Source organism: Salmo trutta, chromosome 14 (genome assembly GCF_901001165.1).
Source record: "Salmo trutta chromosome 14, fSalTru1.1, whole genome shotgun sequence".
NCBI lineage: Eukaryota > Metazoa > Chordata > Actinopteri > Salmoniformes > Salmonidae > Salmo > Salmo trutta.
In genome coordinates this window covers 83,385,192-83,412,342 of record NC_042970.1, presented here as the reverse complement: position 1 = coordinate 83,412,342, position 27,151 = coordinate 83,385,192, and the positions used below count along the sequence as shown (strand labels likewise).

The window sequence follows — 27,151 nt, the reverse complement described above, 5'->3', positions numbered from 1 at the left end:
GAGCTCTTCTTGCATTCGTAGGACTGTTACCTTTCAGAAAAGCTCAAACCAAATAAAAGGTCTGGCAATTTTGCTTTTTTTTTTTTTTTTTTTGTCTCTACTGCTTTTTGGATTTACGGCTCTTAAGTATCAAATTAAATTCCTTATATTAAGTAGTGGTGGAGGTACTTAAGTATCAAATTAAATTCCTTATATTAAGCAGTGGTGGAGGTACTTAAGTATCAAATTAAATTCCTTATATTAAGCAGTGCTGGAGGTACTTAAGTATCAAATTAAATTCCTTATATTAAGCAGTGCTGGAGGTACTTAAGTATCAAATTAAATTCCTTATATTAAGCAGTGCTGGAGGTACTTAAGTATCAAATTAAATTCCTTATATTAAGCAGTGCTGGAGGTACTTAAGTATCAAATTAAATTCCTTATATTAAGCAGTGCTGAAGGTACTTAAATATCAAATTAAATTCCTTATATTAAGCAGTGCTGGAGGTACTTAAGTATCAAATTAAATTCCTTATATTAAGCAGTGCTGGAGGTACTTAAGTATCAAATTAAATTCCTTATATTAAGCAGTGCTGGAGGTACTTAAGTATCAAATTAAATTCCTTATATTAAGTAGTGCTGGAGGTACTTAAGTATCAAATTAAATTCCTTATATTAAGTAGTGCTGGAGGTACTTAAATATCAAATTAAATTCCTTATATTAAGCAGTGCTGGAGGTACTTAAGTATCAAATTAAATTCCTTATATTAAGTAGTGGTGGAGGTACTTAAGTATCAAATTAAATTCCTTATATTAAGTAGTGGTGGAGGTACTTAAGTATCAAAAGTAAAAGTATGATACGTAAGTAAATCCACCACTGCTTTAATATATGGAATTTAATGTATAACATGTTATTTTACTTTGTTACTTTTACTCAAGTATGATGATTGAATAGGCGAAGGTTCACCTTCCAACAGGACAACGACTCTAAGCACACAGCCAAGACAACACAGGATTGGCTTTGAGACAAGTCTCTGAATGTCCTTGAGTGGCCCGACCAGAGCCAGGACTTGAGCCCGATCGAACATCTCTGGAGAGACCTGAAAATAGCTGTGCAGCAACACTTCCCATCCAACCTGACAGAGCTTGAGAGGATCTGCAGAGAAGAATGTGAGAAACTCCCCAAATACTGGTGTGCCAAGCCAGAAGCATCATCCCAAGAAGATTCAATGCTGTAATCGCTGCCAAAGGTGCTTCAACAAAGTTCTGAGTAAAGGGTCTGAATACTTATGTAAATGTGACATTTCTGTTATTTTTTATGGGGTATTGCGTGTAGATTGATGGGGAGGATACAATTTTATAAATTTTGGAATAAGGCTGTAATGTAACATAATGTGTAAAAAGTCAAGGGGTCTGAATACTTTCCAAAGGCACGGTATGTGTTGTGGTGCCCTATGACAGTGTTATGGCCATAGAAATAGAATGACTAGAATGGTCCTGGACCCTCTGACCTTAGCAGTTTGACTGGTGAACTCATGGCTGCACATACAATGGCAAAGCTGGTACTGTGCTGTAAAATGTAATTTAGAAAGTTTATACTAGGACTATTTGCTTCCTGTCTTTTTTTTTTTACAAAAAACAAACTGCTTTGTTGGGTGACCACTATTGTTGTTCAAATCCCAAAATGCTCCTTTAATTAAAGTAAAATATTTTATGGTATTAAAAATCTGTTTGCTGAGTAATAAGTCCACAGTCACAAATGAAGTGTATGTAGGCCTACATGTTTTTAATCAATGCTCAACATTTCACCATGAAAATCATATTTTATGGAACACAGGAAAATGGTAAGACTTTGGTCTTGTTTATTCAGCAACTTCTTTTCCCTGTGAGAAGAAAGAAAGAATATAATGGATCAGTAATAATAATGAACATGATTAATATATGGATAGAATATAATGGATCAGTAATAATAATGAACATGATTAATATATGGATAGAATATAATGGATCAGTAATAATAATGAACATGATTAATATATGGATCATGCATTTAATGCTCAGTGCTCAGCTTGACATTTTAAATTTTGAAGTACCAACTTGAAATAATATTTTGAAATGTTCTTCTTAGAGATCTTAAATACAGTTGAGTGTAAAAGGTCAGTATTGACCTCTGAGAAGACTGAATCATAGGTGGTGTTGATGTGGTCATATCTGTACATGAGTCAGGTATAGGTTTAGCAGCAGTTCTGTACCTTTCCAGAGTCACGGGTCTTGGCTCTGAGCTTGTTGACCTGAGTCTCAGCGATGTCAGCACGCTCCTCAGCCTCCTCCAGCTCATGCTGAACCTTCCTGAACTTAGACATGTGCTGGTTTGCTGCTTCCTCCTGGGTGAGGAAAAGAGAGGGAGAGCAGAACATCAGCATTTCAAGTTTGAAGCTTCAGGTAGGAAATGAAAACATTATTTTCAACAAAACATATATTGGCAGATTTAGGAAAGCAATGTATACAGGGAGATAGATGATAGAGCAGAGAAAGTGAGTGTCAGAACGGGATCAAACCGCTGCCTCCAGCACTACCACTAGACCAGCAAATTCATATTCAACTTCCTCTCCTTTAAGTTTGTAACACAGGCATAGGAGGCACTCGGAAATGTGTATAATTTCTTCAGCATTTACTTGCACTATCAATTGTCATTGTTGACTGATGTGCTGTAGCAACACTTCAACTAAATCGTATGGACATTACGTTTTGTAGAGAAAAACTACATTTTCGAATGTATGCTTTCAGAGTCTGACTCACCGCTTCCTCAGAATGCCTCTTGTAGGCCTTCACTTTCATCTGCAGCTTATCTACCAGGTCCTGAAGTCTGTTAACGTTCTTCTTATCCTCCTCAGTCTGTGGGAGAAGATCAAAGAATCAATGTCACAATAGTTTTATACACAAACCTGTCTGTGTTAGTGTCAAGTGTGTAAAGAATGCACTTTCTCTTACCTGGTAAGTGAGCTCCTTGACTCTGCGCTCATACTTGCGGACTCCCTTTACCGCGTCTACACCTCTTCTCTGCTCGGCTTCCACCTCAGTCTCGAGCTCACGCACCTTTGTGGAAGAAATAAACATAGGAGTTTGTTGGAGGTCGTGAAATTAGACATAACAAATATTTGTAAAACAGAGGTATAGTCTTCTACTCAGTCAAGTCATTTTATTATTTTATTTGAAGGGGTCTGTAATAATAACATCAACTTTTCATTATCTGGGTCAGTGGTTCTCAAAGTGGAATTTACATTTCAATTTGTTTATGTATATTTCTAGCAAGAACAGATTAAACAGCCAGGGATCTTTGGAAAATGTTTAGAGGGTGCAATACAGTACAATGTAATATTATTCATCCACAATTTATGTTATTAACTCTTAGATAAACAACGGGTCTGGGAGGCTCACAACTCAATTCTTCTTGTATTTGTATCCATGTTGTCATGCGTTTAGTGGCGTATTGTGCAGTACCAGTATGGCCACTAGATGCCGCCACTCGCATGTTTTAATGTTGGGACATTTCTTCTATTATGGGGCTCGCGCTATGGCAGTTAAGAGAAGTTCGCCAATTGAGCCAACAGAAAGTCAGAAGCACCGACATAAATACATTTTTATATATTTATTTTGAAGGTAAGCGAGTGTAAAATCCCTATATTCAAGACGGTAATGTTTCTGGAGTATGTACATATGTTTGTTGAGGTGTTATGTTGTGTTTTTAGGTTTTATGAATTTATTAACGTCGGCTAGCCTACAAGCTAATTCAGCCATTAGCCTGCTAGCTGGTTGCCCCGCATAGCAACGCTAGCTTCCCTAGCAACGGCCGGTGAATGAGACATGTAACTATAGAGAGAGAAATTATTACTATGAGATTAATTCGATGAATGTATATTATATTCTGTGTTGATATTTATTGTGAATTATTATTATTATTATTATTATTATTATTATGAATGAAATGGCAGATTAGAAGAAGTCTGCTGAGACAATTAAGCCTGAATGAAACAACTAGATGAATACATTTTAATTCATTTAAAGGTCTTGGACCAACTCCACTAAATAAGTGTAAAAGTATTATAATTTGTTTTGTTATGATCATAAATTCACTTTAATTTAAGCTTTAAAACTGCAACATTTACTTTTTGCCCCAAGGCAAAATGTGTAGAATGACAGGAAATGACCTTTAAAACGGCAACATTTTCTCTCTGATGCAAAGAGGGGGGACTTAAAAATGTTATTTCCCAGGACCCGAGACTTGATTAGTCCAGTCATACACTGAAGAAGTCATAGGAAATCTGCGTGGATGCTATTTTTATCGCACTTTAATGTAGGAGTTGTGTTCTGATGTTATGAGGGGGGTCCCTGATGAATTCGCTGTCACAAAACGGGTGGTCCCCGATGCAAAGAAGTTTGGGAACCCCTGATCTAGGTGGGTTATTGCGAGAACAAGTCACTAAACAATGCTCCTGCGTATTTTTATATGATCAAATACATTTCCAGCAATCACTCTTTCAATCCACCCTGATCCACCCTGCTGGTAACTCACCCTGGACTCCAGTTTCTGGAGCTGCTTCTTGCCTCCCTTCATGGCCAGATTCTCAGCCTCATCCAGGCGGTGCTGCAGGTCCTTGACTGTGACCTCCAGGTTCTTCTTCATCCTCTCCAGGTGGGAACTGGTGTCCTGCTCCTTCTTCAGCTCCTCAGCCATCATGGCCGCCTGGAATAATAGTTTGTTTAATTTATGCACCAATTGGCACCAATCATAATATCCCTCTCAGATCTTTGTTGTTCTTAACCAGCCCAGCTACCATTGTCACTTGGGGACAAATCAAGTTGATGTAATTCAAGGACTCACGTCAGTGATGGCCTTCTTGGCCTTCTCCTCTGCATTCCTGGCCTCCTGGACGATGTCGTCCACCTCTCCCTGCACCTGCACCAGGTCAGTCTCCAGCTTCTTCTTGGTGTTCAGAAGGCTGGTGTTCTGAAGGAGGAAGATGATTTGTTTGACTCTCAAGAGAACTTGCAAGTCACAAGACTGTAATTATGAAAATCTAAGGCAAGCACTGTCAAATGCCAGATGTGTTTAAACTGTATGCTTGGTTGAGTTTCATTAGAAATAGCTTTTGACCCATACCTGGGAGTGCAGCAGTCCAACACGCTCGCTGGCGTCTACCAGCTCAGTCTCAACCACTTTGCGGCCTCTCTCTGTCTGCTCCAGAGCAACTCTGAGCTCCTCGATTTCAGCCACCATCAGACCGTTTCTGCGCTCCACCATGGCTGCCTGCTCCTTCATGTCCTCTGCGACACGGACGGCGTCATCAAGGTGCAATTGGGCATCCTGGGGTTCACAATGACATACGTTCATTAGGACTTGTGGAAGTAGGGGTGATAGGATCAATCAGTGATAGAAATGTTCATTGGAAAGAATTTCCCCAGTATCGCTACCTTTAGTACATAAACCACTCTATTCAAATCTTCTGTTGTATTATTTTCTATAGATTTACAAACAAATTCCTCTCCATGTTCAGGTTTTTGAGCCTGGTGTCCCAGTCCCTTTACCTTGAGCTGTCCCTGGACGTTCCTCAGCTGTTTCTGGGCCTCAGCGGCCTGCCTGTTGGAGTGGCTCAGCTGGATCTCCATCTCGTTCAGGTCTCCCTCCATCTTCTTCTTCACCCTTAGGGCATCATTCCTGCTCCTGACCTCAGAGTCCAGGGTGCTCTGCATGGAGTCAACCACCCTCTGGCTGTTCCTCTTGATCTGCTCCATCTCCTCATCCTTCTCAGCGATCTTCCTGTCCACCTCACCCTTGATCTGGTTCAGCTCCAGCTGCACACGCAGAATCTTGGATTCCTCGTGCTCCAGTGTTCCCTGGACAAACAGAAGGAGTCAGGCCAATTGTGTTCAATACATTTGGATGTAGGAATTAAATATATATGACTACAATAAACTCCAATACAGACAGCATTTCACTGTAGCTGGCATTTTCTAGTGTTCCACTGCTTTTCCCATCAAACAGCTGTAGTTTGTACCTCTGCCTCCTCCAGAGCGGTCTGGATCTCAGACTTCTCTGTCTCCACGGTCTTCTTGGCCTTCTCCAGCTCATGGATGCTCTTGCCAGTCTCTCCGATCTGCTCAGTCAGGTCAGAGATCTCCTCTGCACACACACACACAGGAGCAGTTTACACTTGGGAGATTTTCAGTGGATATCACCAATGCACTGAAGTTGACATTGAATCATAATAACAGTGAATTTATTAACAGCAATTAATATTGCTAATGAAACATTAGCCAAATAGAATTGCTGTCAAATGCTCACGTTGCAGGTTCTTGTTCTCTCTCTTCAGAGTCTCCAGATGATCCAGAGCCTCCTCGTAGGAGTTCTTCATCTTGAAGAGTTCAGTGCTCATAGAGCGAGCCTCCTTCTGAGCACCTTCCAGCTCAGCCTGGCCCTCCTCATACTTCTGCTTCCACTCTGCCAGAACCTAGGGGAATCCATGGGATTTTCATCAGAAGTCATTGATGAAGAGTTTTGAATTATAAATATACTACAATTATACTACAAATAATCATATAGCAGACAGTAAATATCACCCTATGGTGAGGTTTATTCATTTTCACCTTGTCAAAGTTCCTCTGCTTCTTGTCGAGGTTGGCGGCCAATGCGTTGGCTCTCTCAACATCAATCATGAGGTCCTCCACCTCTCCCTGCAGCCTCTGCTTGGTCTTCTCCAGGGAGGCGCACTTGGAGTTGGTCGCCTCAATGGTCTCTTCGGCCTCCTGCAGACGCTGGGCCAGCTTCTTCCTATTGGACAACAGAGGATGGTTTTATGTTGCGAAAACAAATGTTACAATACATATTGATGTAACATTTTGTCAGAGCCACCTACCACCCTCACCATCCACACCATATCTGAGTTTTTTCTGTTACGTGCGACTCACTTGGCCTCCTCCAGCTCCTCTGTGCGCTGGATGGCATCAGTTTCATACTTAGTCCTCCACTGAGCCACCTCACTGTTGGCCTTGGACATACCGCGTTGCAGCTCTGCCTTGGCCTCCTGCTCCTCCTCAAACTGCTCCCTCAGGAGGTCACAGTCATGGCGAGCAGACTGAACACCGTGGGCCAGTGCGTTTTTAGCCTGTGAGAAAGAAAGACAAGGAGAGATTAGTGAGATAGTCAAACAAATTATGTGGACTTGTTTACGTGAAGCTGTGTGGTTTGTTGCTAACGTTACTTTGCTACCTGCCAAAATTACGGTTTTACTTTTTAATTACCGTTTTGTATTTACATTTTTTCCCTCGCTCGACTTTTTACATTCAACTTTTTCAACCCTGACGCTTTATCTGGACATGGTTCTACACGACCTCCACCACCCGATGCTAAGTAGTAACACTAACATTATGCCTTCTAATTGCAGTCGCTGTACTCATAATATACAGGAGAACAATCGCCTTATGGTGAGGATAGCCGTGCTGTAAGCCCAGCTTCAGACGCAATTGTTAGGCAAGGATAATTTAAGTGTAGGAAAGGATGAAATAGCTTCTGTGCCACCAATTAGTACAGATAGTAGAATAAATCCCCTCGCACAGTCCCCGCAGCCGGACAACTTTCTCATGGCTTCTGGAAGGAAATGCTGTAGGAATGCTCAACCGGTGTCGCTCATTCAGCCGACAGAAACTTTCAGCCGGTTTTTCCCATTAAGGAACGAGTCTGAGTCAGAGGCCGAGCCTTCTCTGGTCTCTCCTCCACCTTTTACGGGGTCTGAGACGCCGAAGCCTTCCACCATAAGCTCTGACAAATTGAAAACCCTAGTCATTGACGACTCCATTACCCGCAGTATTAGACTTAAAAATAATCATCCAGCGATCATACACTGTTTACCAGGGGGCAGGGCTACCGACGTAAAGGCTAATCTGAAGATGGTGCTGGCTAAGGCTAAAACTGGCGAGTGTAAAGAGTATAGGGATATTGTTATCCACGTCGGCACCAACGATGTTAGGATGAAACAGTCAGAGGTCACCAATCGCAACATAGCTTCAGCGTATAAATCAGCTAAAAAGATGTATCGGCATTGAGTAATTGTCTCTGGTCCCCTCCCAGTTAGGGGGAGTGATGAGCTCTACAGTAGAGTCTCACAACTCAATCGCTGATTGATAACTGTTTTCTGCCCCTCCCAAAAGATAGAATTTGTAGATAATTGGCCCTCTTTCTGGGACTCACCCACAAACAGGACCATCCTAGCTGGAGAGGTGCTGTCATCTTATCTATGAACATAGACAGGGCTCTAGCTCCACAATGAGATAGGGTGCAGGCCAGGCAGTTAGCATGCCTGCCAGCTTAGTGGATTCTGCCACTAGCACAGTCAGTGTAGTCAGCTCAGCTTTCCCCATTGAGACCGTGTCTGTGCCTCAATCTAGGTTGGACAACACTAAATATGGCGGAGTTCGCTCTAGCAATCTCACCGGAATAAAGACCTCCTCCATTCCTGTCATTATTGAAAGAGATTGTGATATCTCACATCTCAAAATAGGGCTACTTAATGTTAGATCCCTCACTTCCAAGGCAGTTATAGTCAATGAACTAATCACTGGTCATAATCTTGATGTGATTGGCCTGACTGAAACATGGCTTAAGCCTGATGAATTTACTGTGTTAAATGAGGTCTCTCCTCCTGGTTACGCTAGTCTCTGAGGGTGAAGAGACACTAGGAGTCTGAGGGTGGTGTAGTCACCGTCTATGTAAAGATATGGCTCTAAACTCTCCATTTTGGGTCCCTTACCTTGACCTCCTCCTCAATCGCCCTCTTCAGCTCCTCCACCTGCTGGGTGAAGGCCTGTTTTCCTCTGGTCAGCTGAGATACCAGAGCTTCCTTCTCCTCCAGCTGGCGGCCAAACTCACCTGCAGGGACAGAGGATCATTTTGTTAATAGGGTCACTGTTTTCTAAGATTGAAAATGTATTCTGAGGTATCGTAGGGCAATGTTAGGTGGTGAATAATACAGTAGAAACTATGTGGATATAGCCCCTAATACATGTTGGGTTGTACTGAAGGAAAGCATTGGCTTGTTGTTCATTGTTGATGGTACCATTTTCTGTCAGGAGTCTGGCCCTCTGTCCGCTGATGTCGTTGACCTGGCGAACATTCTCATCATTCTTAGTCTTGAGCTCACTCAGCTGGTCCTCAAGAGTACGGCACATCTTCTCCAGATTGCCCTGTTAGTGAAACATGTTCCATCATTACTTTATATATGTGACTCCTGTCAACTTCAGTTCAATTGAATGGTAATGTAGTTGACCATCCTCAACACTGCTTGATCAAAACGTTACTACTCACCTTAGCCTTGGCGACGGCCTCCATGTTGCTAGAGAGGTCATCAATCTCCATCTTGTACTCGCTCTTTTCCTTCTCCAGCTTCTGCTTGACGCGCTGCAGGTTGTCGATCTGCTCCCCGAGCTCAGCCACACTGTCGGCCTGCTTCTTGCGCAAAGCGGCGGCTGTGGCCTCATGCTGCAGGGTGGACTCTTCAAGATCACGACGCAGCTTCTGGAACTCAGCCTCACGCTTCTTGTTCATCTCAATCTGAGCAGCAGTGGCGCCTCCGGCCTCCTCCAGCCTCTCGCTGATCTCCTCAAGTTCCCTGGAGAGATCGGCCCTCTGCTTCTCAACCTTAGCCCTGGCAGCACGCTCAGCCTCAATTTCCTCCTCCAGCTCCTCAATACGGGCCTAGACCAGGGGGCAGGAGCAGGGGGATGAACACTACAATACAGTTGAAACAATTGAACCTCACAAAATAATAATAGTATGTTTAATACAAAGCCAGTTACACTAATATATTCAGTAGACAGTGTCCCACGCAGGAGCCAAACCCTCAAAGGTAAGAAGTTAGACAGAGGACTCTAGATGGATATAAGCCATTTTAACATGTATATTGTCATTGAGGGCTGAGTGGGGATGGTAAGAAGCACCAACAAGAAACACCATCTTCCAACCTACTGAGCCATCAGAAGCCACCTGGAAAACTGTCTGCTACCAGAAAAAGTGTACATAAAAAAAAAAAAAAATGATTCAAGTCTGTGCTTTTCTGTACTGGAGTTTATATCATGTACTATACCTGGAGTTCCTTGATCTTCTTCTGCAGCTGAGCTCCCAGAGACTGCTCATCCTCAACTTTGCTGAGGAGCTGGGTGGTCTCAAACTCCTTTCTAAGAAACACAAATAGGTCAATTGCAGAGTTGGTTTTGGTTCGATAGTTTAAAGGGACAGTATTTTCCATTCACTTTGCTTTTAAGAATCACATGTAAATGCTAGTTCATAATTACAAGAATTAGTCAAGAACAACCATTATAGCAGCTAATACTGTAGTCATTTGTTTGTGATTACTTCTTGATTTTTTCATCAGCTTGCTGCTTGTCATTCTCCAGGTCCATTATGGACTCCTGGGCCAGTTTCAGATCTCCCTCCAGCTTTCTCTTGGATCTCTCAAGGTCCATACGGAGCTTCTTCTCTTGCTCCAGAGAACCCTCAAGCTAGAAGATAAATCCATATATTGTTCAAATCTAAACAACTGAAGATAACTGAAGATAAGATCTTACATACTATCATGGCCAAAATGTCAAACTCCACTCACGTCGTCCACTTGCTGTTCCAGCTTGGTCTTGGCCTTGGTCAGAGTGTTGACTTTGTCCTCCTCTGCCTGCAGGTCATCCAGTGTCTGCTGGTGGGCCTCTTGGAGGGCTTTCTTCTCCTTGGTCAGCTTGGCAACACTCTCATCCATAGACGCCATCTCCTCTGTCAGGTTTTTAACCTGAAAACAGCCACGTCAAAATTTGTCTTTGGTCACTTCACCATGAAGGGGAGATTTAGTTTGTTATATATTTCATTCATTTCATTTAGATTAGAACTGCATCAACAATTACTGTACTATATATTCAACACTAGATGTCAGTGTTCACCATGCCAGTGTACTGAATGGAAGTCATAAATGAGGGGGAGCAGAACATGCAATGAATGTTGGGAGTACCCCGCAACTGAAATTCTACTATTGTTTCTTAATTTTTCCTGCACCCAGAATACAACTTGAATTCCAATTCTGTTAAGCTATGTTTTGATTGGATTATTGTTTGGTTAGACTGTCTATGGTAAGACACAAGACCTTGTTTTCAGTGGCGTGCTTCTCCTTCTCCACTTTGGCCAGGGTGAGCTCCAGGTCATCAATGTCCTTCTTCAGCTCAGAGCACTCATCCTCCAGCTTCCTCTTCTTGGCAGTCAACTCAGCATTGATCTCCTCCTCATCCTCCAGCCTCTCGGTCGTCTCTTTGAGTTTGGCCTCCTGCTGGATCTTGCTCTTGATGAGCCCCTCGCACCTTTCCTCAGCATCGTTCAGACTCTCTCCTTCCTGGTTTCACAAAAGGAGTAAACAAATCAGAGGCCTCATTTTGTGTATCAAAATATACATTTTACTCAAAGAGGTCAGAGCAAATCAATAGAAATTCATGACATATATAACATGGGCAATAAAATGTGTGTTCATATGTATTTGTTTTAACGTGTATGTAAATTTGCCCGTAATCATTGTTGTTTTTTCACTCACAGATGCGACTTGGAGCGCCAGGTCGTTCTTCTCCTGCGTCAGGGCCACCAACTTCTCCTCCATTTGCTTCTTCGTGGACAGAGCCTTCGCCAGGTCTGCTGTCATCTTATCATAGTTCTCCTTCATGTTGGCCAGCTCCTTCTCAGTCTCAGCGCTCTGCAGCAGGGGCTTGATCTTGAAGTACAACTTCATCCATGGCCAGGTTTTCACATTCATGAATGAGCGGATGTTGTACTGGATGGCATAAATTGATTCTCTGGTTGACAGAAAGGATGGAGTGGCATGGTGAGTGACATGCTTAAAGCTACATTCTGTGATTAGATGAACAACAAAACAGAACCACCTGCCACTGTTTGTTTACAGCTGAGGAATGGGGCTAGGGAAATGTAACTCCTCTTAAATTCATAGACAGCGGTCTAGATGCAACGATTGACAGTCATGCAAAGCTCATGAGACATTTTATATTCTTCAAGAATGAATGGGTAAATACCACACCTATAAATGTCAATTGAACAGCCAAATCCCAAACTGCAGCTATAAAGCTAGAATCCTTAGTTGCTACATCCATTTCTGGACTAAATGAATTAACCCAAAAGCTTTAGTAGACCATTATAAGATGTACTTTCTCCTTCTGAACAACTCACAGCATATACAGTATGTAATCATAATGCATTAGATACAGGTGGTTGACAGAAAGCTTTGCCAAGATGTCTACTATTCCTCACCTCCTCTCCATCATCTTGCTAAACTCTCTCCTCATGAGGAATCCACGGCTGAGAGCCTGGACCATGCCGACCAGAGTGGCCAGCTTCTCATCTCTCATCTCCTCCAGGACACCCAGCAGACCGGCTTTGAAGAACACCTGAGACACAAGTTAACATGGTCAATGGAACCACAGATGGTGACAGATAGAAATGTTGGAATCAAAAGAGGGGAACAACACCAATTGATTGATTTAAACAACATGAACTTTGCGATGGTTACAAACAAACCATGGGATAGGTTGTTTCTAAATGTTTAGTTATTGTACACAGATACAGATAACTGAAGCCATACCACTCTAACACAATGTACATGATAATCAGTTTAGTTTCTTTTCTATACTTGTGATGTATGACTTTGGAGAAAAAAACACCACCATATTTTTCTACCTTTTCCATTAGTGAAATGAAGAAGAAAGAACAAAAGGATGGATAGATCACCTGGAGAGATTTTATATGGTACGGGTTTAAATTATCATTCAAGTTGTGTTTTGTTGTCAGCTTTTGCTGGGGGTATTTGACTGACCTTGGTGTGTCCAAACTTGTAATCCTCATGATTCACATCAATGGACCCAAGCAGCTTCTCAGAAGCCTTCTTGTTGTCCATGAACTGGCCCTCAGGGATGACACTGGCATTCAGTACTTTGTACCTGAATGAGGGGACAGTTTTAACATGTCAAGTTGTAATATGTTGGTTATATTTCATTAAAGGTCAGCCAATTCTGATGCTGGGAAAACCCTTGGAGCAGATATTTTCTGTGGTGTGTGCATGTGTGTGTGCGTTTGCGTGCTCGCGCGTATGTACCTCTGCTTGAAGTCAGCATAGATGATTCTGCTTGGGAAGCCCTTTCTGCAGATCCTGATACCCTCCAGTACACCATTACACCTGAGCTGGTGGATAACCAGGAAGTTCTCCATCAGACCTGGTAAAACAAAACAAGTCTCTTTTAATACTCATAAACAGGTTAAAGATTGGGATTGTTAAGGTTACTGGTACTGTACTGATAAGATTACATATTTTACTCAATATTTCTTGTACCTGGAGTCTTTGACTCGTTGGGGATCAGGCAGCGCACAAAGTGAGGATGAGTGCTCCTCAAGTTGGTCATCAGCTTATGTAAGTTCTCCTGTAAGAGGGTTACAAACCATTTTCTCAGACATACTGTAGTTTATGATAAGTGCACCTTTTGAAGGACTGAATCTACACATTTCAAAAGCTCACCCTGAACTGGGAGGACACAGTCTGCATGGAACCACCCTTCTTCTTGCCTCCTTTCTTGGCTTTATCTGTTAAAATGGGGAAACGTTAGAGATAACTAGAAAAGTACATTTCCTAGAGTGGGTGGAATAAATAGAATAATAATAATAAGAGTATGTAAGAAATCTAGAGTGGTCTTGTCTTCAGCAAGCAGACTAATTATAAACCAGAGAATCTGGTTAACTTCACACTTATCTAGAGGCAAATGCTGCCAATGAGATTGTTTAAAATAACACCTATTGTTTTATTAAATTAACCGAGTGTATGAATAAATCAACCCAGTGATAAACCCTGAGAAATTGTGATACATTGAAAGACATTAAAGAACATTTGGGTCTGAGTTGTAACTATTATTTAGTTAAATATTGTGACTTGATACTAGTCTTACCCTCAGGAGGGGGAGGAGGATACAAGGCAGCCAAAATTTTGACTCCGGACTTCTGGTACAGCTGACAAACTGAGTCGTTCAGGGGATCTTTGTTCTTCTCCAGCCACCCAGTGATGTTGTAGTCCACAGTACCGGCGTAGTGCACCAGGGAGAAGTGGGCCTCTGCCTTGCCTTTGGCAGGCTTGGGCTTCTCAAATGCATTTGTTTTGCCAAGATGCTGGGCGTACAGCTTGTCCTTGAAGGTAGTGTCTGAAGACTTGGGGAACATGCACTCCTCTTCAAGGATGGAGAAGATGCCCAATGGCTTCACGAAAAGAGATGTATATCAAATTAGTGATATTTACATTTAGTTAACATGCTATTATAGGATTATATTCATTTAGGGACACATAATAGGAAACATATTGAGTTCTCAACAGTCAGTGGCATATATTAATGGGTGCCAAGGGAAGCAAGGCTTCCCAAAGAAATGGACATAATATAATGTATCTTTCGTCTCGCTTAGCACGAGGCTGAATGTCTCTCACCAGGTAAAGCATCAGAGTGAGCAGAACTGCACCCCTCTGTCTCTGTATGTGTAGCCCTTCTACCTGATTATGTCTGGTCAAAAAGAGTGATATTGTAGCATTGAATGCAAGAGAAGCCAGAGAGCATTTGGCCTCCCTTTATATATTTTTTTCATACAAAAACAGCAAATCAGAGTTGAGCTAAACTGAGTGAGCTAATCTGTGAATGGTCCTGGTGCACCAAAAAATGTGTCAAGGAAAGTTTGGATTTGGCTTCACACCAAATCAAGCCAAACGTCATTGACAGAAATAAAAACTTCAATTGTTGCATCTCATTGTGTTGTTGTCCTCTGGAGGATAGCTAGCTAGCTAAAATGGGCCCTTTCCTAAATTAGCCGTGGATGGAGATAGGGACTTGGACTCATAGTTTTACTTAATTCTACGTACTGGCCAATGATTCTAACACCAATTCTGACCCAACCATAAATTAATACATTGTGCTTTGGCCTGAGAGGAAGGAAGTTCAATATGTAGCTAGATGTAGAAGGCTAGGAAAGGAAGTTAGAATAGCGAGCAAGCGAGCAAGCATTTTAGCCAGGTAGCTTAGAACAATTGTTTTTTAAGCTTTTAAGTTTCTGCAACATGAAAGAGAGGCGTTTCTCTGCAAGTAGGGTGAGTCAACATGCTTTTTCTACTTACTCACACAACACATATTATTAGTAACATGGACAAACACATTTAGCATAGGTTGACTGGACTAAAATAGTTTTTTGGAATCTTTTCATTTTCACTGTATTAGACTAAGCATAGGTGATTTGATGATGTTGAAATGTTGAAATTGAAATGGTGCTGGAATATTGGAGGGAGGCAGCTCCTGTTTTCTTTGCGACTTGCGTTAACTCTCTGTGGTTCTAAATCAATAGATGTTTGGTGGTCCGAAAATGTCAGAAAGATGTACTTGACTGACCATGCTATAGGTCATGTAACTGTTTGTTACATGCATTATAGACTCCACAAGACAGATGTTGCTGTCCGGTTTTGTGATGAAACAAAGGTGTTGTTGAATTTATTCTTATTGTCTCGGCCTTAGGCCTGTATATATTTTACCCATATATAACTAGGCAAGTCAGTTAAGAACAAATTCTTATTTTCAATGATGGCCTAGGAACAGTGGGTTAACTGCCTTGTTCAGGGGCAGAACAACAGATTTTTACCTTTTCAGCTCGGTTACTAGTCCAACACTCTAACTACTAGGCTACCTGCCGCCCCATATCTCATTGTCAAAGCACATAAACTAACAGGTTGTAGAGCAAACAACGCAATTATCAAAACACAGGTTGTAATATGGATTTTTTTGACTCGATTGGCATCCCCAGTGGATTTAATACTGTGTATGTTGTACCACTGTGATAATATATCACACAGCGCTCCATATGAGCTTTGCTGTTATGGTCCATTATAATCCTCACAGACAGCTTACCTTCTCAATAAGCTCAATGCAGGCAGCCAAGTCCATGCCGAAGTCAATGAAGGCCCAGACGATTCCCTCCTTCTTGTACTCCTCTTGCTCCAGGACGAACATGGTGTGGTTGAAAAACTGTTGCAGTTTCTCATTGGTGAAGTTGATGCACAGCTGCTCCATGCTGTTGTACTGTTGATGGAGTTTTAAAAGGGATCATTTCATCATAGAAGACTGTAATCCATCTCAATCACATCTAAGTGTCTTGTTCTGGTCTCATACTCACATCAAAGATCTCAAACCCGGCAATGTCAAGCACACCGATATAGAACTGCCTTGGATTCTTGGTGTCCAACATCTCATTGATACGGATGACCATCCACAAGAACATCCTCTCATAGATAGACTTGGCCAGAGCACTGACTGAGTTATTAACCTGCAATGATAATACCTCAAATTAATATGTGAGATATTGACCATGTCTAGTGATAAGGTGATACAAGCTTGGGAAAACCAAAGCAATGCACTCGCCCCAACAATAATTCCAGTGCTCAGAAAATGGTAGATTCTGTGTTTGGCCGCCTTACCTGAGGCACTGTCTGTCCCTTGGTCACATACTCGTTGCCGACCTTCACTCTTGGGTAGCACAGAGCCTTCAACATCTCAGCTGAGTTCAGGCCCAGCAGGTAGGCGATTTTATCAGCCACTGGAAAGAGAAGCAACAACAACAGACTCAGGGACACAAGATCACTTGTTTCTGATTTCACACTGACAAAATAGTTTGGTTAAGTTCTTTGTGGGCTAGGTTTTGATTCACCCACATTTTGGAGGTTAGAATTTGTTCTCCAAAAATGATCTCCTGCCTGACTTTCATGTTGCACTGTCTGTCTTAGGTGTTCTATTTCTATGTTGGGGAATGGGACTAATGTTCTACATATTGTATATCTATGAGTGGGACTCACCCTCTGTGCCGTCTGGCTCGGCCTGCTCCTCACGCTGCTTCTGCTTGAATTTCAAGTTTCCATGGTGCAATACAGCTCCTGTCAGCTTGTAGATGCCAATCTTCTCTTCATTAGTGAAGCCCAGGATTGTAATGGCATCCTGGCATTAAAGAGGAAGTACAACAGTGATGAACTGAACTGTAGTTTGGTCAGTTACACTACAGTTCTGTGCTGCTAACTGCAGAACAAATGGGATGGATAGATTTGACTGACTTCTCTGTTCCACATGATTACGCTTGGCCAACACATTAGTAGATGGCAGCACAGTTACACAGTTCCACAGGGCACTTAGTGGTGCTCTCTTGTGGAAGGCACGAAGAGTTCCTTGAGGCACATGCCTAACTAACACAAGGCATTTAGAATCAAACAAAAACATACATGAAAATTCCCAGCTGCCACCAAGTTGGAATTTCACAGTACATTCGGTGTGTATGGTGGTCCTATCCATTCCATATCTAGAGTTTGGTGAACCCTTTGTTTGACTCACATCTGTGGCATCCAGCTCTTCATTGTCATTGATGCTGGCCACAGTGATCTGTCCCTGGCTGCACATGGGGAAGTCGTAGGGGTTAGTGGTGATGAGCGCCATTTCTGTGGACAACGGAGAAATCTCTTAGAATTCTGCTGTCCTACCTTTACAGTATCTCTCCCTCTTTTACTCAGTAGATGGACTCAATGATACATGTAGTATATAATAAATAGCATCAAAAGAGGAGACTGAGACTTGTGGACTAGTGCATCACAGTGCATTACTTGATAGATATTTCCCAGAGACCTTCCAAATGTCTAGATGCTTTGTTACCTTGTAAGTAATCATTGTAATAGTATTATTAGTCTGTACTATAAATATTTTTAACAAGTTACACAGATGGGGGTGGGAAAGAGTTCCTCTGAACCTCTACTTTGTCGTACCAACTAGCTCAGGTTTGTGGCCTGTCATCATCTGGAAGAAGATGTGGTAGCCTCTCTCATCGGGCAGTTGGAAGGACACTCTGGACTTCTCCAGCAGGTCTGAGGGTGAAAGAGAGAGAGAGAGAGAGAGAGAGAGAGAGAGTGAACGACACAAAGAGAGAGAGAAAAAGAAGTGAGATCGAGAGAACAAGAGAGAGCAAGAGAGAGAACATGAGATACATTTAAATTGAATGATCTCCCCCAAAAATTCTGTGTGCATTTAGGAAAGCATTGAGAAACAATCAAAACTAACTCACAGGTTTCAATATCAGCTTTAGCCAGTTTACCACCTTGGAAGTGAATCCTGATGAATTTACCCTATATCAGAGCATGGGGGTTAGAAATAGGCCAACAAATAAATCTAACATTTGACTTTGATAGACCCCTTTAAACGTTACAGTTTGTTGGACAGATGTTGGATCTATTGATACAGATATAGGATCTTGATGTAGGATCCAGTTTGCTACAGCAGGAAAATAATCCTGCAGCAACAGGAAATGTGAATTATGATGAAATTTTAAAGATGAAAATTACAATTTTAGAACCTCGAATACACTACAAGTTCGAATTTTCAGCAACAAATCAGTGAACAAAATAAAATTGTAAATCTGTATAACGAAAGGGTATAACGTATCTGTATAACACATTTTTCCAATATAAGGTAACTTCCACAGTATGCCCTTCATACTTACAAAGCGAGACGAGTTGTCGTTCCTCACTGTCTTGGCATTACCGTAAGACTCCAGCAGAGGGTTAGCTGCAATGATCTGATCCTCAAGAGACCCCTGATTGAGACAAACACAAGTTGCTCAAAAACTGGTAACATTGTCAAGTTAGTTTTTCTCAATTGCTTGAAAGAGGATTCACCACTGGAAAAAAAGTTTACACAACCAACCAAACTGAAATGTGTTAAAAAGACAAACATAAGAACAACCTACCTGCATTTTGCCAGGTTCTGCTTCCTTCTTTGCCCCAGACACTGCAATGGTGGCGAAGTACTGGATGACACGCTTGGTGTTGACAGTCTTTCCTGCACCGGATTCTCCACTGGTTTATATGACAGAGAAAGAGGGGTTTTAGTTACATGTCCGAGTGTCAGATTGGCTTTCACTAAGAAATAGCATAGAAAAATACACTGTTAACCTGTGTTCTGACATAAGTCTTTAACAAATACTACTTCTCATCGACTCGTTATTACACATAGCCTAATGCTCTAATCCATTCATATTGTCATGTATTTCATCACACCAAGTGACCCAACTTATTACAATAGAAACACTTTCTCAAGTGACATTTTAGTAAACAACTTACGTAATCAGGACGGACTGGTTCTCCTTATCTGGAACCAAAAAACGCATTGCTTATCATACTCAAGCAACATTATGAGGACATTATTTAATTCATAGCATCATCATGAATTTCAATTTGGAACATTTTCCATTCAAGGGTAGTGAAATCAGATATTCCCAGCAAACTGTTATTACCTAGACTAGAAAACAGGAGATACCTTTCTGATGCATATTTTAATTTCCATTGATGCATCCATCCATCTATCCATGAGCACTTAATGGACATCTATCCAACCAACCATCCATTCCTCCATCCATCCATCCATCCAACCATCCATTCCTCCATCCAACCATCCATGAGAGCTCGTACCAATCATCATGAACTGAAAGGCGTTGTCAGAGACGGAGAAGATATGGGGTGGAGCCTCCATCCTCTTCTTCCCTCTGTAGGCGTTGACAACCTCTGCGTCGTACACTGGGAGCCATTTGTAGGGGTTCACCGTGGCACAGAAGAGCCCAGAGTAGGTCTGGATGAAAGCATAATTACATTTGTGGATTAGTAAAGTCAGATGTACTTTTACCTGGATTTATGTAAGGATGTGGGTGTACTTTGGTTTACTGATGTGGGTCGACTGTATTGATTTGTTTTGGTTTCTACCATTCATTTATGTGTGTATTTATTTTGTTCATGTATGTGAGTGTTTGTATGTGCAGGTTTCTTACATAGATCATCCATGCTGCATAACGCTCTTTGAGGTTATACAACACAGAGGCTTCATTCAGGTAGGTCATCATGGCCATGTCCTCAATCTTGTCGTACTTAGGGGGGTTCATCTCATAGATGTCTGCATCTTTGAACTCTTTTCCTTCCTGAAACAGTCAGAAATCTAAATTACATACAGATCAAACTGGACATGACTAAATGCTTTTAAAAGTTGAATCTTTAAAAAATTGTACTTCCACATTTAATCCACTACTTAGTTATCATCCACTGACACATAACTGGTGATTCTTGACTTGTCAATATCAAAAGTTCCATGCCAATATTAAATACAGCTTTAAACATCATGTGTTTGAAGGTTATATTCTGCTTACAAAAACAAATACATGTTTAATCTATCTGTTGTTACTGATTTCAAAAAAATGCTTCATAATATATATTTTGTTTTAAAGTTTTTATATTGAAATGCTTTTGATAATTTTGATGATTTTTCATGAAACAGAGTAATTATACGAACTTGAACTTGAATACTTTTCAGATCAGGCTTACCTCCTTAGTGCCGTCAGGTTTCGTGACTGTTACAGTACACTTCCCGTCGGCCCTGGCAGTGACCAGACCCTTAAGGTACAGCTCTGCCTTGTCTGTCACATAGCAGGAGTTCTTTGAATCAAAGGGTGCGGTTTGTGCCTCAATCCTCTCCCTCTCAGGCTTACGGAGGTATATGGCAGCCTTGCCGTAGATTTGCATCTCCGCGTCCGTACTCATGGTGACGGATAACTAGGAAAGAGATGAAACATGATTGACTCTGTGGTGCTTCCTTCCCAGTCAACAGAGTTAAGTGAGCGGTATCTCTCAGAAGACTCAAACCATGTCTCACCTTCTTTTTCCCCTCCTACAGATGAATGTGTACTTCTTGGAGGACCCTGTGAAACATGAGAGTGTTGTGAAAATGCAAAAGTCTAAAGCATTATCATTTTAACCCCAGAATGTCTAAAAAAAACATTTAACTAAATAATTAAAGCCATGTCAATTTAAACTACAGGTGCAACTGCTAACTTTCATTTTCCTAATAGCATCTCACTTTACTACTGAAATAAATACCCCTGAAAACCCAGTTGCATTCTAGACTACTCCCTTAATTTACAAACAGGTGCTGGAGCACCACTTTAGACCATAAAAGGAAGTTACAGATTTGAAGTAATGCACATTTAAAGAAAACCAATGGCACTTGATTGCATATTGTAAAATCTTACAAGAGACATGCAGCACTCAATTTAAACAGTGCAGTTAGCTACTGCCTCAGTTGCTGAGTAAAGATGAGACACATTTACAACTCTAAGGAGGTGGAGAGGTCTTACCACAGAGGAAGAAGGTATCTGACTTATGGATGCTGGGGCCTCAGCCTCCTTATATCTGGTTGGAAGTGCCAACCAGGCAAAAGTTAATTATGGACCACTCTGGGAAAGGAAATGAATTGTAGGAGAGAGGTGTTTATTTCTGTGTCTCACTAGCACCTCCCACTTCCAGGAGCACCACACTCCCATTACTTTTTAATGTCATATTTGTCTCTGAATTGAATTTCGCTGAATTTACGTAAATGAGAGATGTCATTACTAATAAATATGACAATACCAAAAGTTTGATTCATCCCAATGTTACCTCTACTGATCCTCATATACTGTAATGGAGTGAGTCCATGTTGCCCCACTACAACTAAAATAGTTTTCATTAAACCTAATCTGGCCTTATTTAGTTCCATTTTAGTGGCATTAATCCTCATCAACAACTTTATATATATGTTCACCTGTTATTTCTATTATTTTGCTTGTAAACACATCTGAACTGTCTCCTCACCTCATGCTTGTGACGGAGTTGGCCGTTACCTCGCGCTTTGCTCACTTTGATTTATCACCCTGGTGGAACCATATTAAATTAATATTTAAAATCTAGAACAGAAACATTTAGGCCTTCAATAACAGCTTATAAAACCGTTAAATCTAATGTGTTATTTATCTACAGTATGATCTAGTAAAAAGATTCTCGAGACACTTTTATTAGTCTCACATTTCAGTTGGCTAAAACGGTTCAGTAGGATTCTTATGACTTACATAACACCAGTACAGTATTTCAATCATCTTATCCACTCATATTGCTGACAGCGATATAGCTGCCTCAAACTTTTATAACACTCTGAAGTTAACCGCTTAGCAGCTGAGCTGACTTCAGTAAAATTGTTATAAAATGAATAGGGAATAGTTGCAAAAAAGTAACAGATTCCTTCACATTTACATTGCATTTTCACCACCTGAATACACCCTGTGTGTTTGGGGTGCTGTGTCCACCCAGCACATTAGTAGGGAGACCGGGGTTGGTTGTCACTTTTTACTCTGGTGTGTATTTCTCATCACCAGTATATCTGTCACGGATCCCTCCGGAACTGTCATTATGCACACCTGGTTCCTTTTCCCAGTGATTAGTAATTGTATAAGTATGCCTTTGGTTTACCAGTGTCCTGTCGATTATTGTCACAATGTCCGTTGGTTTGTGTGAGTGCCTGTGCTATGTTGTGTTGGCTTTCGTGCCATTGTGGATTGTGCAGATGATTACGATTTTTGTCCCGTGTAGAATCATTGTTTGCGTGTGTGTTATGGGTCTCGTCCCGGTGTATTTATTCGATGTACTCCTCGCTCTTTTGTTAGGGTCTCAACCCTGTGTTTTGAATACGTGTTTGTTTGGTCTTCGTCCCCGTGCCTTAAACATGGCACGCTGTCATTTGGGAAATTAAAACCCCTATTACACATTCCTGCGCCTGCCTCCCGATCCTTCATACCAACGTGACAACATTTTATGAGGAAACCAATGTCTTGGGTTGAAATGGGGACCCTTTTTATCCTCATATCTAATTCCAACATGGAGTTATGAGTCATCAAACACACTCTGTCCACTTGTGACAACCAGCCCCATCGCAGGGGCAGTATTATTCTACAATTCTGATGATGTCACACAGTATGGGGTTATTCTTGTGGAAAGAGGAAGTGATGCAATAGTTTCCCAGTGCCACTCGTTTCCCAGTGTCAATGTAACTTAAGCACTGCGATGATCGCACCAGATGCATCGTTATTTTACAAGCACATTTTTTAATAGTTTCCCAAACAAGCACGTAGAGAAAGCGTTTGCTAAATGCATCGTTAGACCATGTGTCGATACTGATAGGATGGAAAGAAAAGCACCTCTGCTCTGGGATCAGCTTTCTCCATTCAAATCTTACCTTAACATTAGAATTATTCCACAATACTGATGATGGATGAGCTCCTAGAGAGATATTGTCACCTATGGCTGCAAATAGGCAATTGAGGCGGCTTATTATGCTTGCCCAATAATAATGCACAAATCACAGATTGGGAACATAATTTGCTCACATGCTGTTGCACATCATGAAACACAGAGGCAAAAATTACAGATAGTAGCCTGGTCGCAAAATAGACTTCAGTTGATTGAACATTACATTTATTTCAATACGATTGAAAAGCCTATCATTTTATCCTTCACTTGTTTATAACAATTTAAAATTCCTTGGCAACTTTGTATTTGTAGTCAACTTTGTTCTGAAGTTATCGGCAGTCACAGTCAGACAGATAACCCAAACTTCTTGATTCTATGTTTAGCGGAGATCTGTGAATAACAATGCACTTTGGCTGCTCTACGAGTGGTCACTCGTAGATGTGCAAAGCTTCTTAAGAGACACGTTACTAACAAAGGCTCTGGGAAACACCTTGACTATTAAAGAGACATTGTAAGAAGGTTCTAAAGATTATCTTAATGCTACGAAAGCTCAGAGAATTCACACATTTGAACCTTAAAAATTACACAGTGCCATTTAGATTGGGAATCATTAGCACTCTGACAACCAACCTGTGAGACAACCAACCCTGGTCTCCCCTACAAGAAGCCCCAAAGGGGGAGCGACTGGATGCAATAGATGAGCAGGGTGACCATCTGGAAGAACCCCATCTAGGCCTTTTCATTTCTTGGACTGTGCTCTCATCTTCACTGCAGCCAAGGTTTATTGTTAGATATATCTGCAAACGCAGCCTAATTCTGGCACTGATGCCACTGTTATTAGACAAGATATTTACTTGCCATGTTTGTGGTTGGAGAGAACATTAGCACCATGCAGACTAAATGTTTATGAGATTAAGTTATTTTAATGTGCAAATATCTTGCATGATATATGACCTGTCATGTACACCCGGCATGAGCTCCAAAACTTGCTCTGGGCAGAAGTTACCCTCAGGGAAATTAACCAAATTTGAACTTTGATTGAAAGTGCAGTGATAGACAATTGGGTGACAAAAAACCAAAAGTCTGATATCATTTTTTCATCGGAATTTGGTTATGCTTTAATATGTTTGAAAGCATAATGATCACACATTGGAAATTCAACTATCTTTTGGCTGTCTTTATGAGTGGGTGAATATAGGTTGTAATCTCATTGATTAACATCTCAACCAAATATTACCCAATTATCCACGTTGAAATGACGTGGTGTGCCCAGTGGGATGACCCTTCACAACAAGTTGATTTAGCTGAACCGGCTGAGTTAGTGCTTGGGGTGGAACAAGAGCCTGCAAACCATGTGGATGGGCTGTCCAGAACAAGAGTTGCAGGCCCCTTGTATACTGTTATTAACTGCCAGATGTCATTAAGCTGTTGAGTAAACTGTCATTATAAAACTGTTTTGTACATATTGGCACATGGGGGAATCGAATAGTAACTCTTGATCCAATACAATTTAAGGGTGCTTTAAACGATCAGTCTGTGCTTGCAAAGAAGTTTTATCACGACATACAGGAGTTTGGCTGAGACACCCCAGCGCCTTGGCTCAAGTCAGCATTTCTTTTACATGAATCAATCCATTAAAATGTCACAGCCAGTAAAAATCTAAATCTGGATATGAAATGTCAGATGCTTGTGGCATGGATCCACAAAACAACCAATCTTGGCTCGGTTAATTCAGATCTTATTTTCCAGGTCACATATCTTGCTGTAAATCTATTACGGTGTCAGCAATGTGAGGACCGTCTGGTTGACTAATAAGGTCAAAATAATGTGCTGGCCTGTATCAGATCTCTGTGGTCCACAGTATAGGTATGAGGTCTTCACCTTTCAGCATGCAGTGTGAAGTCAATGGAGGGCTAAATGTAATATTAATCTAATACATTTACAAGGAGAAACACTTGGATCAAATGGGGAGCTGTTGAAATTTTCAGCAAGCTGTACAGATCTTTAGTCCAAATTATTCCAATTATTACCCCCTTTCAGTGACCTCCAACCATGGCCATGATATGAAACTGCATGTCAGAAATACATGCAGCCTGAAGTCAATTGGGATTGCTTTATGACCCTCTGGGATTGCTTCATGATACCTGCTGAGCTGTTCTTGAAACTAACATTTGATCCCATACAGTCGATGGCAAAGTTACAAGAAGTGTACCAAAGCAACAGATCATTTCCAAGCCCAATATGTCCATGTTCAGAAACAGGTGTCAGAAATACATCCAGCTTCCCCAGCAATATATCTAAAGTAATTTGGCATTGCTTTATTGGCAGATCTGCTGCCATTTGAGCTGTGCACCAGAGGATAGGACCATATATGAAACAGACTTATAACTGATATGGCCATTAAACGGACATTTCAAATACCTGCTTCTTTTGGACAGCTTTATTTTTAGACTTTCAAATGTAAAAACAGCAGAGATCGCAGAAAGACACAGTCAAGGACAATATATATAAAGTCCATAACAGAGAACATCAATAAAACTGGGAATCCCACACCCTCCCTTCAGCTGCAGCTGTTGGAACACAAGTGTCTCTGGGGGAGCAGGGACTCGTCCTAGCCAAGCATTTTAGAACAGAAAAGACAAGTGACAGCCCAATCCACTAGATGACCCCACCAAGGATCAATGTTTAGAAGTTAAACCCTTCACATCCAGTCGCACAATTGGAAGACTGATTTAAATCATGGGGGAAATGGGAAGTGTTCCTGTCTACCTGTGAATGAGTTGAATAGAAGGTGGTGAATGGAAAGTTGTCCAGTTAACTGCTGCTTTGGTAATATCCTTGACGTCTATACCAGCTGTTATATCTGGAATGACTGAAGACCTGATGATAGGAGCCTCTGTTTTATAGTCCTGCAATTTATGAACCAAAAAGTGATAACATGTCAAACAGTCATAATAACAGTCAACTTCAATATTGCAATTATATAAATAATGTTGTACTCAACTTGTTGGATCAGAATCAGGGTTGTGTTCATTAGGTACACCATAGCAAAACATTAAGAAGCTGGCGGCCACAGGCTTCTTAATTAGGCATTGTTCAATGTTAAATAAAAAATATTTATACCATCCCATCTAAGCCAATATAACAACAATTTCAATGAAACTCAGCAAATTAATTTATACGGAGGTGCACAACACACTCCCCATCCTCTCGTCATGTTCTGTTCAGCCGTTAACGAGAACCACATACCTGATTTATAAACAGGGTCGTTAAATGTCACAAATGTTCCAACTTAAATGGTGTATTTCTCAATTATGCTTTAAGATACAAATGTCAAATATATGTCAACAATCCTTCCTCCAAAGGACTCTTCAATGGATTAAATGTGAAAATCCCAAAATCTTGTTTTCTCGTTTGGTGAGGAATCACCCCAATAACTTTCTAATAGCTACAATAATGTGGCATACAGACTGTGACTTTCTAGTTAACCTTCTTCTCTCAAGTAGTTAATGTTTCCTCTTTCAGAACCTGTTCATAATCCACTTCATTTTTACATGTTGAACGCTAAATATGTTCAAAATCACATTGAGGTGACATTAGTGTGGGACCAATGTGTCTGATCAACTTCCCCTCGCACTCCATGGTCCTGGACCTTTCTCTTTGGTTTTGACTAGATGGTATACAGCTCTACGTCAGAATTGAGTTTTTGAATTTACACAGCAGGTTAGGAGAATTAGGTTAAGGTTAGGAAAAGCGTTAGGGTTAGTTAAAATGCAAAATGTTCAAACTTAAAGCTGTATCCCATCTAGCCTGCAACTAATGTAAGCATACAGAGTGGGTAACTGCTCACTGCTCCAAAAACTGCCTTCTGGCACCATGTATTTAGTCTGAGTTGACTGGCTGTTTGGCCTTCATTCCATCCTCTCCCGCCACTGTGGATT

General features: G+C 41.2%; 1 protein-coding gene across 1 annotated transcript; it reads right to left on the bottom strand.

The window, feature by feature from the left end:
* Nucleotides 1-1,743: 1,743 nt before the first annotated feature.
* LOC115147692 (myosin heavy chain, fast skeletal muscle-like) lies at nucleotides 1,744-21,361 on the bottom strand. Its single transcript, XM_029689990.1, has 41 exons — nucleotides 21,287-21,361; nucleotides 20,806-20,851; nucleotides 20,478-20,705; nucleotides 19,931-20,077; nucleotides 19,578-19,734; nucleotides 19,230-19,257; nucleotides 18,857-18,965; nucleotides 18,611-18,703; nucleotides 18,176-18,236; nucleotides 17,880-17,978; nucleotides 17,455-17,558; nucleotides 16,929-17,067; nucleotides 16,554-16,672; nucleotides 16,253-16,402; nucleotides 15,988-16,158; nucleotides 14,002-14,305; nucleotides 13,578-13,642; nucleotides 13,395-13,482; nucleotides 13,161-13,278; nucleotides 12,882-13,005; nucleotides 12,320-12,456; nucleotides 11,595-11,850; nucleotides 11,157-11,399; nucleotides 10,632-10,808; nucleotides 10,385-10,530; nucleotides 10,116-10,206; nucleotides 9,338-9,727; nucleotides 9,090-9,216; nucleotides 8,784-8,902; nucleotides 6,946-7,142; nucleotides 6,625-6,808; nucleotides 6,323-6,488; nucleotides 6,036-6,160; nucleotides 5,566-5,874; nucleotides 5,141-5,344; nucleotides 4,862-4,987; nucleotides 4,553-4,723; nucleotides 2,971-3,075; nucleotides 2,779-2,874; nucleotides 2,232-2,363; nucleotides 1,744-1,862 (listed from the first exon to the last, which is right to left on the bottom strand). The coding sequence occupies exons 3-41, from the start codon at nucleotides 20,691-20,693 to the stop codon at nucleotides 1,842-1,844; spliced, it is 5,814 nt and encodes a 1,937-aa protein (XP_029545850.1). The 5' UTR covers nucleotides 20,694-20,705; nucleotides 20,806-20,851; nucleotides 21,287-21,361; the 3' UTR covers nucleotides 1,744-1,841.
* Between the last annotated feature and the right edge of the window lie 5,790 nt (nucleotides 21,362-27,151).

Excerpts from the sequence above, each read along its gene's own strand:
- LOC115147692 (XM_029689990.1), bottom strand. The coding sequence starts at position 20,693 with ATGAGTACGGACGCGGAGATGCAAATCTACGGCAAGGCTGCCATATAC. Across the intron at positions 16,159-16,252 it reads CCGGGTTTGAGATCTTTGAT|TACAACAGCATGGAGCAGCT; the intron begins GTGAGTATGAGA and ends CTCCATCAACAG. Across the intron at positions 10,809-11,156 it reads AGCACGCCACTGAAAACAAG|GTTAAAAACCTGACAGAGGA; the intron begins GTCTTGTGTCTT and ends GGCTGTTTTCAG.